The sequence below is a fragment of the Tyto alba genome, unplaced genomic scaffold (genome assembly GCF_018691265.1).
Source record: "Tyto alba isolate M040663 unplaced genomic scaffold, T.alba_DEE_v4.0 Super-Scaffold_17, whole genome shotgun sequence".
NCBI classification, from domain to species: Eukaryota; Metazoa; Chordata; class Aves; order Strigiformes; family Tytonidae; genus Tyto; species Tyto alba.
This window is the reverse complement of record NW_024881279.1, coordinates 1,655,931-1,672,181: the sequence shown is the minus strand read 5'-3', so window position 1 is coordinate 1,672,181 and position 16,251 is coordinate 1,655,931. Positions and strand designations below refer to the sequence as shown.

Below are 16,251 nucleotides of genomic sequence, written 5' to 3'. Positions count from 1 at the left end.
TTATTTCTTCCTAAACCTGTGTCTCTCCTCCCCTCGTGCCTTTTTAATTACCCTGGTTTAAGATGTTACATTTTCAGTGTAATATCCCCATAGTTTCTGTGTCTGTCTGTATCACCCCCTTATGGATGTAGATACAGACCACAGAGAGTCAGATGCTATGTGAGCCTCTTGAATAAATATTATCCACACAGAGCTGTGCAGTGACTTGCTTCAGGTTTACCCAGGAATTCAAAGTCAGCTTGAAACAGAATCCATATCTGAGACCCACCCGTGGGACTGAAATCTGCAAATGCTGTGCCTGTCTTCCACCATGTGCATGGACGTAATAGATTCCATTGTACATAAGAGAAAAAATACTTTTTCTACTTAAAAATCGGCACAAACATTCCCTAAGAAACAGATAATTCCACCTCATTAAAATCATGTACAACCCTACACACACCCCAAATTATCTTTATTGTGGCTTGGATCTATTTAAATATTTATATTCGGGTTTTACATTCCATTAGCAAACTGAGTTTCACTACACCTGCAAAAATCAGGATATATATTTGAGCTTAATTAGCAAGAAACACAAAAAGGAAACCAACATATAAGAACACAAGCAGGCTCAGACCCAGCTTGGTGAGCCTGCAGGCCATCATTCAACACAGAAATCTTTGATTTGGAGTTACTGGTTACACATTTGGATGATGTGGCAAACACAGGAGTGTGCAAGCAGACATAATAAAAATCTCAAACCCACTGGAAAGGACTGTTGGTCACGGAACTTGGTAGAATCTGGTGACATTCCAATTGCAAAATATTCCAGACACCAGGGAGAGCATCTGACTTCATTAGGAGCATTTTAATTTAGCCATTAATATGTATGTGATATTCCTCTATTTGATAACTTTATTATATGTATGCTTTACACCTGACTAATTTAATATGACCAAGATTTAAATGCTGAACACCTGGATTCCTAGTCTGAAGCACACAGACCACATGCACGGCAGCCCCAAACCTTGTAAGGCTGCCCTTGCCCTCCTAACGTCTGCAGCCACTGTGTGACTCTCCCTTCTGACCTTCAGCAAGAGCTGAAGCAGCTTCCCACGGCCACGACAGTTCTCTACCACGGATCTTGAGGCTCAAGAAGACTAGTGGAAATTTCACCTCTTAAATTTGCACTAGTCTGGTTTCTACACTAGACTGATAATAATATATCAAAATAGGTCAAGATCTCTAAAACTTGTTTCCTTTTAGTAGTAATGAAATATAGTTCAGAGCACTGTGGCACCACAATGGCAAACAGCAACGTAATTTAATTAATATTTAACACTGAAATCAGTGTTTGTTTCAGCAGCTGAAAGATGTCCCAGGCCTCCCATCTATGCACAAGAGAGCTCATTCATTTGCACAGTTGTGTTAGAGAGTTAAAGGATCCATTACATCACTGGTTTCATCAGGACAAGTACCACACACTGCAATACCACATTCCAAATTAGGGAAAGTAATGAACAAGGAAAGAACAAAATGAGAAAGTTTGCATGTGTATCTGTTTGTGTAGCTTTACACATGCATGGAAAAGAGTAAGCATATTATTGGAGAATTAATACAGAATTCATCTTGGCAACATTTTAAATATCATTTGAAAGCCAGAACGACAATCCATCCAGCTGAAGGAGGCAGACTCTTCTACATTTAAAGATGCAGAACACTGCAAACATAATAATAACATATCCTTTCACCTGAGCATACACAACCGCATGCATTCCAATAACTAAATAAATTATGTTTTGTAAATTCAGGATGCTCAGATGTTACCAAGAGTTCTGAGTGTCAAAAATGTGCCAGAAAGACTAGCATAAAAAGTAACAAGTTATGGATAAACTTCTGATGAAAGTGAGGCATCTGTGATATAAACACACTTATGACATGTAATTCATGTGTACGTATATCTGTATCCACACACATACACATTCACATACAAACACAAAAACAATGAGACAACCAAAAGCCCAATCCTGTACCTAAATACTTTCCCAAGCTTTCTCCTCAGTCATGGTGAGGCCATTTGTACCTGTTGACCAGATCCAACAGGCCAACGTGATGATCACCTTTTTGTTACTGGTTTCACTGAATATAGCCTTTAAGTATTACCTATCAGCCTTTACTGTTCTATGAGTCCAGGTTATCCCAAGGAAAAAAATCACATGGGTCCCTTCCTGTCATTATGCCTCTTGTTTCCTCTAGCATTGAGTCTCAAATAAAAAAAAAAAAAAAAAAAAAAAAAAAAAAAAAAAAAAGGCAGCTTGTAGACTTCAGTTGATAGCTGGTTGTTACATTAAGAAAAGGATAGCGAGTAAGAAGAGGCAACCTACCATTTTATTAATCCTGCACAAGCAAACAATTACTCCCGACCACTTAAGATGATTTGCAAATTCTACAGTAAAAGCTCAAAACACTTGTAAACATTTTTGGAAAAAAACCACCTCACTAAAAAAAATTTTGGCTTTAATCTCTAAATGGTGTTTTTTTCACCTAGAGATCTAACCAATTGTTAAATATTCTCCTGAGTTCTGTGCCCCACTATAGTCTCTGGATGTTACAGACTGAAACCCTCTTCTGCAAAAGCAACATAAGAGGAAACTGCCACTGAGGCGAAACAGATGACAGTGCTCTAGACAGAATCGCATTCCCACCAGGAGGAAAAGTCAGAGCTCTGCTGTCAGAGGCTCAGGCTGACTCAGTCCTCTCCACAGTCCTACAAGACTGTGCTTTTAAAGCATCACACTGCTGGAAATACAACAAAATAGAAGAAGTATATCTAAAACCAGGCCAACTCAACTCCTGCATTTATTATCTTAACATCCACATAAGGAGCTGTGAGCAGTTGCACTTTCAGCAACACTTTCCCAGGTATTGTTGCACTTGTTAGCAAGCTCTTTCCCCAGCATTACTCTCATGTCCAAAACCATTCAGGTAGAGGGATGAAATGCTGCTAGTAGTGTCTACACTCTGGTTTCAGGCAGAAAACATTGGCACAGTTCTGCCAGTCCAACTAAGCCTTGATGGGCAGCACCTTTGCACGCTGTGTTCCAGATATCGGCCTGTCCATGGTGCGGTCAATCTGCAGCATGATCCCAGAGAACAAAGCTCATGTCCTCTGGTGCTCCAAACAAAACATGACAGAAACGTACGTGAAAATGTAAGTGGCCACTGTAGTAACACAAACCAACCTGCTGTGCACAAGACAGGATTTTATGACTGTTTGTTTGGCCTCCCTACAGCACAAAACCATTGCCTATACTGGGAGGGTTAAGAGAAGAGGGATGTGATGAAGGTTTCAGTTATCCTTGAGGGATGAACATACAGGGAACAAAATGTGAAATGGAAAGGAATTAATGGATTAATGAGCAATGCAATAAGAGGAAGAAAGATGGAAGGGTGAAATAAGAAAATGTAAGAAAATGCCTGGTAAGAAGTTTAAACCAGAACAATCATAGGAAGAAGAGAACTGAATAAATAAATTCAACTTTAAAGTCTGAAAAACTGATTGCATTTATTTCTTTCAAACTATCCACATTTTTGCAATCCACATGTTGGCTAAATGCTGAATGGATGTGCTTGCACAGAAATAAATGCCTAAGTGACTGATGAGCACAAATCACCCTGAAAGCCACCGAGTGTGAAAGGGGGATGTCTTCTGCTCCTAAATCCCCCAGCTTGCCTGCATCAATCCCTCCCACATAGATACATATTTGTAGAACTATATGCACTGGAATTTATTTTAACTCCAGATACAAGAATGAGCACCAAGTTATACCTATGTTACACAGAAACAGAATCCAACTGATTCCAGTAAAAGATGTTACAGTGGGAAAGGCTGTCTTGTAATTCCCTTAAACTGTAAATAACAGCTGAAAATCAAAAGGAAATCTATTTCAACGACTACTGATATGATTAAGCTACAATGCCTTCAAATTAATTTTTTGGATCAATAGCTAATTTTAGAAACTCATCTCTTTCAAATGCATAGGTACATAATGAAGACAGAAGCAAAAAGAATGTAACTTAGCTCTTTGCCAGCGGTTTCCAACAACATGCGAACAAGCCCCTGCACACTAATAAGGCAAGATGTACATGACAAGTTATTTTTGATCGCAGCAACAAAAGGAAAAATAAACTTACCTTCTGTCACCCCAATATCTATAGTTCCTTTTACTTGACTAAAGCACCACAGCACATCCTGCATGAGGTTTCCAAATCCTGCCAGGGAAACACATGCAGAAAGAAGCTAAGATATGATCATATTGGTATATAGCTTGTCCTTTTTTAAACAAACGCACACACATGCACGTACAAACTGGTACACAAATATCTTCAATCCCTGCATGAAGATAAATAGTTGCTCACCTGATATCATTCTTCCATACAAAAAGCAAAGCTAACACTGCAAAACTGAAAACATTATGCCCGCGTTATGAATTGCCCGTCTGTTTGTTTTCTCCGTACCATGGTAGGGCTATTTCGAAAATGGTGCAATTGGAGTCAGTCCCCTCTACATCACTGGCAGCATCACAGAAGAGTCAGGAGGCCCTGTAGTCACGGTCTTTGTCACAGCCTTTCTTCATCAGAATACTAATGCCCCCAATCATTTCCAGCACTGCTAAAGAGAGAGTGAAACAGAGAAAAAGAGAACTACTCTTGCTACCACAACAAAATTTTTTCCAATTTGTGGTCAGTGTAGTTGCGAACTGCTTGGCAATGAACCCAAGTAGAATGAAGCCACTTTACAGGACATCATATTATTATAATAAAAATTTGCCTGGAGTCAGAAGTGCACTGTAGTTGCTTTAAAAGAACACTACAGGCATTTCTATTATAAGGCATATTATTAAGCTGTAGCTCTCTCATCTGTGGTTGCTGCTGTAGCAATACTCTGTGTTAAACCACTCCGAGAGAAATTAGGATTTTATCTACTGCTGCTGCTCATTTTCTTGACAGCTCAGCAGAATTTCCCTTTCTGTAATGCAGTTTTCACTGTAGCACAAAAAGCCCACTGCCTTAAAGGACAACTTGCTTTCTTTTATCCTAACACACATTTTATCTCAAAGCAATTTCCAGACATGAAGAAAGCAGCACAATGGAGCCATGAGGACAGGAAATGTCATCTTACCTGTTTTACACACAGGTGAAACGTGGCACAAAAAATGCAAAGTGTTTTGCAGTCAGCAAGTGTGATACTGGACTCAGTCAGGGGTTCATGCTATGGGTGACTCAAATTATTTCCCTGCAGAAGAAAAGGAAAACATAGCATTGGGAGATACCGTATAGCTGGAGATATAAGTAAGTTAACAGGACTATCTCATAACCTACCCAAATGTCTTTGTGAGTTTCCTGTCTCGTTTTATTTAACTTATGGTAAATTGTGGTACAGTAATACAGGCCAATATATATATCATCTATATTAAAAGTAATATAATAATCTTCAATACATAACAGATACAAAGTCCAGAACAAGCTTTATTGGAGGATTCAAGTCAAATACAGGGGGAAAATGGAGTGTTAAGAATATGAAAAGATCTGGAATCTGAGGGTATGAGACCGTTTGATAAGATTATGACAGAACGTTAAGTTTAGTGAGATTCATAACTTCAGATGTCCAAACAATGTAAACAGCTAGAAAATATGACAGGAAGATGCGGGAAAAAAATGACATCTACAAAACCAGGTCTTAACGTTATTGCATAAACTTGAATGTCTCATAAATTCTGCTGGAATATTACAAAAGCAAGTAGACAACACGGTGGTTGATAGAAGCAATATCACGATGCCCTTTCTAGGAAGCTCTCCCATATTATCTAATTCCACCCAGATAAACCCCTCAAAGGAAAAAAGGATTTGCGATTTAAAAGTCTTCCTCCTAGTCTAGGAGTCTGACGACACTTAACAGGTTTCTGAAAAGCGGGATTTGGGTGTTTTGCAGTACCTCGGCCGCTCCCGGTCGCAGGCACGGACAGACAGCAGGACACCCCCGCGGTGCTGCCGGACGGGCCGCCTGCCCGGCTCCCGCCAGCGCCGTTTGCAGTCTCGCTCGAGAAAAGCTTCAGTACCAGAGCACTGGTTAGGGAGGGGGGGGTTAATGAAAGGCGAAACTGAAGTTTTAAGAGGAATTATTTGTAACTTTCAGCTGCCTCCAAAGCTCTGTGAAGTGGTATCTTTGACACCGTATTTGCGGGGCTGCTGTGGGATCCATAGGCCTCGTCAGCTCACTGGGCTGTTACGGAGCAGCTGCCAGTACAAGCTCTTCAGGCGCAGTTTTAACGCAGGGGCCGAGCAAAGGCGGCACCTCACAGGACGCTGCCTGGACTCGGCAGGATTTATTTTAACGGTTTTATAGCGACAGACCCGGCCCCGGCCCTCCCCAGCGGGATAGGACGCGACGCCGGGCCCTGCCGCCCCGCGCGGTGAGGGCGGGCTGCGGCACGCCCTCAGGCTGGGCCCCGCCCCCAGCGCGGCGCATGCGCGCATGGGCAGCGGGAGCGGCCGGCCCGCGGTACGGCGGCTCCTGCGGCACCGGCACCGCCTCCCTCAGCCACCGGCACCGCCTCCCTCAGCCACCGGCACTGGCACCGGCTCCGCCTCCCTCAGCCGCGGCCCAGCGGCTCCGCGTTCCCGCGTCTTCTGCGCGCAAGCCGTTCCGCCGCGCTGGGCGAGCTGCGCGCTGTCCGAGCCGGCGGACGGTAATGCAGTACACCCGCAGCTCCGGTGTTTCTCGCCCCGGTTTGCGTGCTGCCGGGGCGGGCGCGGCTGGACGGTTTGTTCTCTGGAGTGTTTCGGGGTGCGCCCGGAGGGCTGGTCCCCTTCCTGCGGGAAGGCCGCGGGGCCGCGGGCGGCTGGCAGCGGCTGCCCGCGGGCCGCCGGCGCCCCGGAGGGCGGTCCGGCTCTGGGTGCCCGAGGACGGAGCTCCCGCCGTGCCGCCCGGCTCACCGAAAGCTGCTGCCTTGCTCCCGGGCTACGTAGTGTGAGCAGAGCGGTGCCTCCCCGAGCTCTCCTGCTCCCCGTGTTACCAGAAGAGGGGATCCCGGTGCCGGTCCCTGCCACCAGCCCCTGCCCAGCGGGCTGCTCAGGAGGAGCGTGTCCCTGGCTGGACGGGTGCTCCGCAGCGCTTAACCATTCCTGCATGCATACGTTCGGCATGAAAACTGTTCCCTCTGAGCTCCCTGGTAATAGTTCTGTTTGTCTGTCGTCTCAAAAATAACTACACAAGCATTTGTAAATAGTGGCAGCTCGTTCTCCTTTAAAACTTTAACTGTTCAAGGTGGAGGATGGCACCCTGCTGCTGTAGGCTCTGCTGCTGGGCTCCTCAGTGTGGTTTTGCTCCGTGAGAGTTGCTATGGAAGATGGTCTGCACCTGCATTTGAGAGACATCGCTAATAATTTGCTCTCTGTAATTAAGCATGTCTGTAGCTCTCACATGAGACTTACCAGCAAGGGCTGAGCTCAGGGCTGATAGAGGTAACTCGGGGCTTTGTGCTTTCATTTAGGCTTTCTAGATTTCATCCCAAATCCTGAGGTCAGAAAAATTCCTGAAGTTTAATATGTGGCTATGCAACTCTTAATAATAAGTACTGCATAATATCATCGTGTTATGCGTAAGAGTCTGCTAGCTCAGTCACTTGGAGCTTTTCAGTGTGGAAGAACAGATTGGCAAAAACATTAGGGTTCCTGTCTGCTTCACTAGGCACCCATCAAAATTCTGATCTTTAGTCACTATGTATATAGCAGGAATTATATCGGGAGTAGTTCAGGGTCAATTCCTCACACTTTCAGGTGGGCAGGATTCTTGCTGCCTAGGTTAGAGCTAAGTAAACACCAATATGTTCCAAGTAGGGAGAAGTGCAATAATAGAAATGAAGGAAAGATTCAAGACTTGTGCATGGCTAATGCATTAGCATAACTCTCCTGCTGGGTAACATCCACTGTGAAGTTTGGGATATTTTAAATGTAATTAATTTTTAAATTCTCAACAGAGAAATTCCGAAGTTTGAGAGTAGACTCATTTCCCAGGAGAAACACTGATTTTTAAATCAGAAGATAGAAGGTCTGCCAGATGTTTCCACATTTGTTGAAACATGAAAGAAAAATGAATTTAATAACTGCAGAGGATTTTCTGCCACAAAAAAATGTCTTTCAGCTCGCTGTGGTCTTAACTGGAAGGTGTTGTGCATGGCTGAGCACTAGTGTAGGCAAGGGGTGTTGCTGATCCCACCAGCCAGGTTGTCCATGCAGAAGGGGAAGCAGAGAGCCATGGTGCTCAGCAGCTGGTGCCGGGCATGGGGTGGCTCTTCCTTAGCCACAGTGGTGCTGTGGCAGCCAGATGTTGGATGTGGCCTTGAGGGAGAGAGAGACTACAGCACTGGAGTCTTTGTATCTGGCTTCACCATGACTAGATTTAACCATCAGAGAAAAAACACTGTAATGCTGAAATAACTTACGTTCACAAACAACCAAGATTTTCAGACTGCCGGAAGATGACTTTTTCCAAGGGAATAGATTTCCCCAGCTCATGTTTACTCAGACTTTTCCCTGAAGGATAAGAGGGAGAACATTTATGCAAGTTAGTTCGTACAAGTGAATAGCTGTTCTAGGGTGGTGGGTTGCCCACCAAAGCCACTCTATCACTTCCACTCCGAAGCTGCACAGGGAGGAGAAAATACATCAAAAGGCTCATGGATTGAGATATGGACAGGGAGAGATCACACACAGGAAAAACAGACTCAACCTGGGGAAATTAGTTTAATTTATTACCAATGAAATCAGAGTAGGGTAATGATGAATAAAACCAAATCTTAAAACACCTTTCCCCCACCCCTCCGTTCTTCCTGGGCTCAGCTTTGCTCCCAATTTCTCTACCTCCTCCACTCCAGAGGCACAGTCAGGAAGGGAATGGGGGGCATGGTCTGTTCATCACCAACTGTTTCTGACGCTCCTTCCTCCTCATGGGAGGACTCCTCACACTCCTCCCCTGTTCCAGTGTAGGGTCCCTCTCATGGGGACAGTCCTCCATGAACTTCTCTGACGTGAGTCCTTCCCACAGGCTGCAGCTCTTAACGAACTGCTCCAGCATGGGTCCTTCCCACAGGCTGCAGCTCTTGATGAACTGCTCTGGTGTGGGGTCCCTCTCAAAGGAGACGGTCCTCCACAATCTTCCCTGACATGAGTCCTTCCCACAGGGCTGCAGCTCCACAAACTGCTCCAGCGTGGGTCCCTGCCGTGGGCTGCAGTCCTCCAAGCAACAGCCTGCGCCTGCATGGGCTTCCCAGAGTCCCGGCCTTTTCTGGGTACAGCCCTCTGCTCCAACGTGGGGTCCTCCATGAGCTGCAGGGGGGCATCTGCTCCACCAGTGACCTCTGTGGGCTGCAGGGGCACAGCCTGCCCTCCCACCACGGGCTGCAGGGGTCTGTGCTCTGGCGCCTGGAGCACCTCCTCCCCTGCTACTAAAACTTTGCCATGCAAACCAAATACATATAGCAGTACTTTCCCTCGGAGATTTTAAGGGCAAAACATAAGAACCTGAAAGCAAATATGCCAATCAAGCCCATGTGAGACAGGAATATTTTTATATGTAAGATTTTCTTTATACAATCATGACAATAATAAAATCTCTGATTCTCTAGCCTAGGCAAACCAATGAAGAAATACCTCTTTTTCTATTGGTTGTGATAACGTTTATGCTGTTGTTATTTCCTTATTGTTTATAACTCTTTTATTATTTATTGTTTTGTTATTACAGAGACACTGTAAGAGTTAGGACCTCATTTTACTTTGATAGTTATTATTTGATAACATTTGTAGAAAAGACTGAGTGTGGTTTTACTGAGTAAAGACTTGCTGTGTTCCTATTTGCCCTACATCAATATGAGTATGTGTACGCATGCTCTAGGAATTGCCAAGCTCTTGGTTAAGTCTGCTGCCTCACCTTGACTTCTCCTGAGTGATCACTAGATTAATTTGAGCCTTTGATACTATTTTTTTTTTTACATTTGCTAACCTGTAAATGCCTTACACTGCAGCTTTATTTGTGTGATAGATGGCTGATGTTTTTAAGGATGTTGCTACAAGTGTTTTGCAAAGATTTCTATGCTTATAAACACATCTGTCTCATTTTATATGATTGTTTTGAAGAAGCCACAACTAACTATGTGTTTGACATTTTCTCCATGTTTTCAAAGCTTTTCTCAGGAGCAGTTGCTGCTGAAGTCATTCATGAAGAGTTTTTGGCAGTGGGAATGTGAAGTCTGGCACCTGAACTCTTCAAAATACTATGCACCTACAAAAGAAAAGCCAGTTATGTATAAAGTGTGTGTGTGTGTATATATATGTGTATATATATATATATATATATATATATAAGGTCATGAGCACATGATTACACAGAGTTTTTACAGCTCAAGTGTAACAGTCTCATATGCATCCAAGACACTAAGAAAAATTATCCAGAACTCCTGATTTCCATTTTTAATCTCTGACTGCTGTGGCATGGCCTCCTGGCTTCTCTAATGATTGAGTCTAGCCAGATACATAAAAAGTGTCCTGAATAACAGAATCAGCGTCTTAGTTTGCATTCAGGCAGTCCTTTATGGTTGTGTGTAAGCTTGCTAGGAATTTTGCTGTGGGCCTAGAGATAATATGAGATCTGGTTAAAGATGCATCAGCAAAGCCTTATTAATCACTTCCAAGAACTACTTCCCTTAAGTCACAGCAGTGTCTGGAAAAAAAAAAGTATTCTATCTTGTCAAAGAGCACACCTGAAACCTGGTCATGTCCAGGTAGCCCGTGCAGGAGAGGGCATGGCAGTCCTTGGTCCCACACCAGATGCTGTGCCAGCCATGGTTGCAGCGATCCGGCACCCGGGAGCCCGGCAGTGGTGCTGAGCAATGACTGTCGGGGCTTGTGGCAGCAGCCTGCTCTAGTTAACATCTGACTGTGATCACAGAGCAGGAGTTTGTATGGAAGGAAATAAATTAAAGGGAAAGTTGTTTGTGAGGGAAAGGGAGAGGGTGAGGATGAAATACCCACATACATGCAATGGAAAGATTGACATTTTCCGGAGGATCTGTGGTGCTTGTTGGAGATCAACCTGAAGCTTTGAGAATAGATACTGTGAGTCTCCAACATCTGGGCAGTTTGCAGGGTTCTGCCTCAGATCTTCAGAGTCATAAATGTTGTTGTTTTCAGCCCAGCAGTTTGACAGGATTTGTTCCTGTGCTCACCACTGTAGTTCTCACATTTACACAAGGGGTTGTTTATTCCTGCTTTGCACTGGAAGTGCTGAGAGGAGCAGGCAGGGTTTCTTGGCCCTCGATACCTCCTGACTCCTAGAGCATGAATACTGCAATATTACAGAAACCAGGTTAGAAAAAAAGCCTTTAGTAACTGAGCTCCCATTTGATATGTTGGAGGGGATTGATTTAAAGAATGCTGTTGTGGTTTTTAAGTTTTACTGCTGACTTCAATTCTGCAAATTCCCTGTGGACCACGTAGATACCACCTGTAACTCTTGGACTTGTTTCTTTCAAAACGCCAGCTCTTGTGAGAAGGATAGGATTTCACTCATGAAATGCATGTCTTGTGATATTGATGTATAAAAAAAACTTGCGTGCTTGCTTGGTCTCTCTCTTTTCCACATGCAAATTAAATGCCTTTTTATTCTAAGAATTTGAAGAACTCTTTTAAAAATCAAATATGCCTAGGGAAAGGCTGCACATGGATATTGATTAGTTTTATGATGTCTGCTGCTAACTGCATTGCATTCAGTCCTGAAATTAAATGAGTCATGAATGCTGTATAGCAGTGGGAGAGCATCTATTTGAGTTGCATACGATAGTCTATTAATATTGATGGGGTGGGAATTTTTGCTTTCTTTCCTCTGTAGATTAAAATAGGAGAAATCTAGGTGTGAGTCTGTATGACTGTTGCTTGAACACGAAGGGGACAGCATCAGCGAACACGTTGCTGTGCTGTTGTTGTTTGAGGCTCTGGCTGTTGACAAGGATGTGTGATGCATGCATTTGATAGCGGCTCCTCTCCATCCTTCCTGCCCCAACTGCTGCCCTGCATCAGAAGCACAAAGCAGATGTTCCTCTCCCTGATAAGTACTCCTCTCACCATGTGAGGATCAGAAAAAAACACTTTCAGTGCATCTGACTTGTATAATTCTGTTTATAGATTTATCAAGTTGTATTTTAAACTACTTGGGTTGTTTCCTTGTGTCTTATTTTCAAAGGGAGTTTCCAGAACTTTGTTCTCCTGCTAGCAGCATTTAATGTTGTGAAGTAATGCATGCAGCAGCAGATACACATTTTATCCTTATAAATTTAACCTGTAATGTAAACTAATTTATTGAACTGTAACATATTGATAAGCCCTCCATGAAACATTTTTTGCTCTTCAGGTCTGGGTGCATTTGTATGTATTTGGAAATCAGTGTTGACCCTTTCAGAGCAAAAGGCAGCCTGCTCTGTACCCTAATGGCATGTTAGCAAAAGGTGAATGGATTATGTAGAGAGCCTGGTGCTTTGACTGTATGTTGTAGAGACAGGGACGAGGACATGGCATTGCCAGTGGATTTGTGCAGAGCATTATGGCTTTGCAATCTCTTTACCTGGAGCAGTATTATAGAAGGAATATGGAGCTTCAGTTAACCTTACTATTGATATACAAAAGCTTTCATCCAGTAGTCTTCTTTGTTACTCCCTCTGGAGTAACTTTAGATTCAGAAATCCTGTTCTGCCTTAAATTCTAGTGACCCCTAGCTGGAGAGTCCTGGCACTTCACATACTGCAGCCATGGAAAGCCATGGGCTTTGTGAAAAAGCTGATGGACTTTGTGTAGGGATGCTTCAGTATGACAGAGTTGACCATGCTCTTTTGTCCCTGCCTCTGCCAGGTACTTCATTAGTACAGATATAATTGTTGCAATTAAACAAACTACAGGCAAGGCATGTAATTTGTTGGATGCACAGTTACATCCCTTCATGAAAGTATACAGCTGCATCCTACTGATTCTCTTATGAGTAAGTAGAAGATGTCCTTCATTCTGCTGTACTCACAAAAGAAAGGCCAGAGATGTGCTGTCTCTGGATGGACGACGTTCTTGACCCTGTGAACCATAGGAAAATCTCGTGGCTTAAAGTTATAACTCGGGTGTTACTGAGTGACAGTGTGAGGAATGGCTCTGGAAATAGAATCATAGAATCATTTAGGTTGGAGAGAACCTTTAAGATCACCAAGTCCAACCGTTAACCCAGCACTGCCAAGACCACTGCTAAACCATGTCCCTAAGTGCCACATCTACACATCACACATCTTTTAAACACCTCCAGGGACAGTGACTCAACCCCTTCCCTGGGCAGCCTGTTCCAATGCTTGACAGCCCTTTTGGTGAAGCAATTTTTCCTAATGTCCAATGTAAACCTCCCCTGGCACAACTTGAGGCTGTTTCCTCTTGGCCTATCACTTGTTACTTGGGAGAGGAGACCGACCCCCACCTCACAACAACCTCCTTCCAGGTAGCCGTAGAGAGCGAGAAGGTCTCCCCTCAGCCTCCTTTTCTCCGGACTAAACCCCCCCAGTTCCCTCAGCCGCTCCTCACAGCACTTGGGCTCCAGACCCTTCACCATCTTCGTTGTCCTTCTCTGGACACGCTCCAGCACCTTGATGTCCTTCTTGTAGCGAGGGGCCCAAAACTGAACCCAGTATTCGAGGTGCAGCCTCCCCAGTGCCGAGTACAGGGGGACGATCCCTTCCCTAGTCCTGCTGGCCACCCTATTGCTGATATAAGCCAGGAGGCCATTGGCCTTCTTGGCCAGCCAGGCACACTGCTGGCTCATATTCAGCCGTCTGCCAACCAACACCCCCAGAGCCCTTTCCCCAAGGCAGTTTTCCAGCCACTCTGCCCCAGGTCTGTGGTGTTGTGTGGGGTTGTTGTGACCCAAGTGCAGGACCCGGCACTGAGCCTTCTTGAACCTCACACAATTGGCCTTGGCCCACTGATACAGCCTGTCCAGATCCCTCTGTGGAGCCTTTCCACCCTCAAGCAGATCAACACTCCCACCCAACTTGGTATTGCTTGCGAACTTACTGAGGGGGCACTTGATCCCCTCATCCAGATCATTGATAAAGATATTAAACAGAAATGGCCCCAGTACTGAGCCCTAGGGAACACCAGTTGTGAGCAGCTGCCAACTGAATTTAACTCCATTCACCACAAATTCTTCAGAGGCAGGAGATAACATTGGTTCTTCATGGGTCTGCTGCTTCACTGACGGGCAGGACTGGCTGGGCTGTGTATGGGGGAAATACGGTATCTTGGGCAGGTCAGCTCAGCAGTTACTTGTTTCCTCTCACTTGTACATTTGGTACTGGGGACATATGAGCCACAAATTAAACCCAGCGTGGGCTAAATCTCTAGTTCTTCTCGGGAGGAAAGCACTTAAATGACAATATGCAAATGGAATGGGATGTGTGTCAGTTGGGAAAACCAGATGAAGCAATTGAATCCCTTGCCACAGCTTCCTACCTTGTTGGACTGATCCATGTGGTGACATTTTGGACACCCAAGATGCTGAAATTCTGCTTAGTAGCATCCAGCCTGCTTCGATTTCTCTGCCTGTACCACTGAGTGTGCAGTGAAAGAAGGTAGGAGTGGATTTTTTAATTTTATAGATGTTTTGAAAAAATATGCCTCAGCTGGTGTCCTGCTTCAGGGAGAAATTCATCCCTATGCAGAGGAGCAGCTAACAAACAGTCCCAATGTCGTTTATACTTTGCTGTTCGAAGAAGTGTAAATGAGATCTAACTGCTGAAGTGATTTAGGCTGTCTGTCTACAGAAGTGAGAGTTTCACCTTTGGCAGCTTTTAACTGACATAGTTGTCTTTTGCTCAAAGAGTTTGCCAGAGCTTTTCCTGGTTTTTTAGGGTTTTGGGGTTTTGGTTTGTTTTTTTATAAAGCAATCTAACTGAAAAGGGAAAAAATGGCTGCACTCTGATGATGATTTAGCAGATGTTTAAGGTTTTTAAAGGCGTTGTTATTGGGCTCTAACTGTATTTGTTAGCAGGATGTCAAAAGCTAAAACCTTGCAGGAGGAGATGAGTTTAACCCCAACAGTGCCCTCCTTTGCCTTTCAGACCTGCGGTTAAGCAGTCAGCCCAGGGACAGAACCTGGTACTTGTCAACTAAATTCTGCTATCAGTTACACATATTTCAGTCTGATCATGTTCTAAGCATAATGCACAGAGGAGAAGAGTCAGTCCTGCCCTGACATGGTGGAGCATGACCAAAGCCATCCAGAGCGAACCAGCTTGAGGCCGATGCAGTATGATGCCTGGCAAAAAGCAAGCTCAGTTTACTTGGACCATTATTACAGAAACCAGATACAGGACTCAGGGTATCACTGAGGATAAAGCCTTGTGCCTATTTAAGGAGCTTTCCCAGAGGTATGCTTTGTCCCAGTACGTAACAGCTATTTGATATTTTACTCAGCTGAACTCTAATATGAATGTGTGCAGCATAAAGTGTTGCATGCTGAAAAGCCCAAGCACATCTTAGCGGTTCTTCATTCGGCACTGATGAAATGCCACATGGTCCCTTAGTGTTATTCTAACAGCATTTTTGAAGAATCCCTGTTGTGTATAGTGCATAAGGAGCTGGTAGTGGAGACATGTCATTGCTGCTTCAAAGTACAGTTCCTGAAAGACAGTGAGGAGCCTTTCCTGATAAAATTTCTGGGGAGTAATTACGTTATTTGTATGAACTATTGAAGCTGAACAAGGAGTTAAAGAAAGAAGAAAAAAGATCACGGTGTAATTCAAGATGATTATGCAAAAAAAATAACAAGAACAGAAGGTTTTCTTTTGTTGAAGGCCAATGAGAACAGTTGACCAGCCTGTGTACGGGCCCTGAACCCACCTTAAAGGAAACATTTGTCTAAAAATTAGACTTATGCAGAATACTGTCTAACCAGTATCCCTAGCTCTGTGCTGCGGTCAGCAGGGGTTGGTTCAGCTCCTTCCAAGGCAGGGGAAATGCTTGAGTGTCTCCTTTCTTATTTTGCTCTGTCTCTCCAAAGTCCTGAAAGAAACATTTGCATGGGTTTAGAAGGCCAGTGAGTGAGCTGTGCACATGGTGAACAGAAGCCAAATGGTTTCTACTTTTGTCAGTATCAACTGGCGGTGTGGAAGTCCCTTCCTTCGTGGGCTCTGG

General features: G+C 44.2%; 1 protein-coding gene across 1 annotated transcript in view; it reads right to left on the bottom strand.

Annotated features, from left to right (window-relative positions):
- PPP2R2B (protein phosphatase 2 regulatory subunit Bbeta) overlaps positions 1-4,509 on the bottom strand; it is a 111,516-nt gene extending 107,007 nt beyond the window's left edge. The window contains exons 1-2 of the mRNA XM_042790055.1: positions 4,399-4,509; positions 4,174-4,251 (exon numbers count right to left, since the gene is read on the bottom strand). Of these exons, the coding sequence (XP_042645989.1) occupies positions 4,174-4,251; positions 4,399-4,408 (88 nt within the window). The 5' untranslated portion in view covers positions 4,409-4,509. The remainder of the gene's footprint in view (positions 1-4,173; positions 4,252-4,398) is intronic.
- Between the last annotated feature and the right edge of the window lie 11,742 nt (positions 4,510-16,251).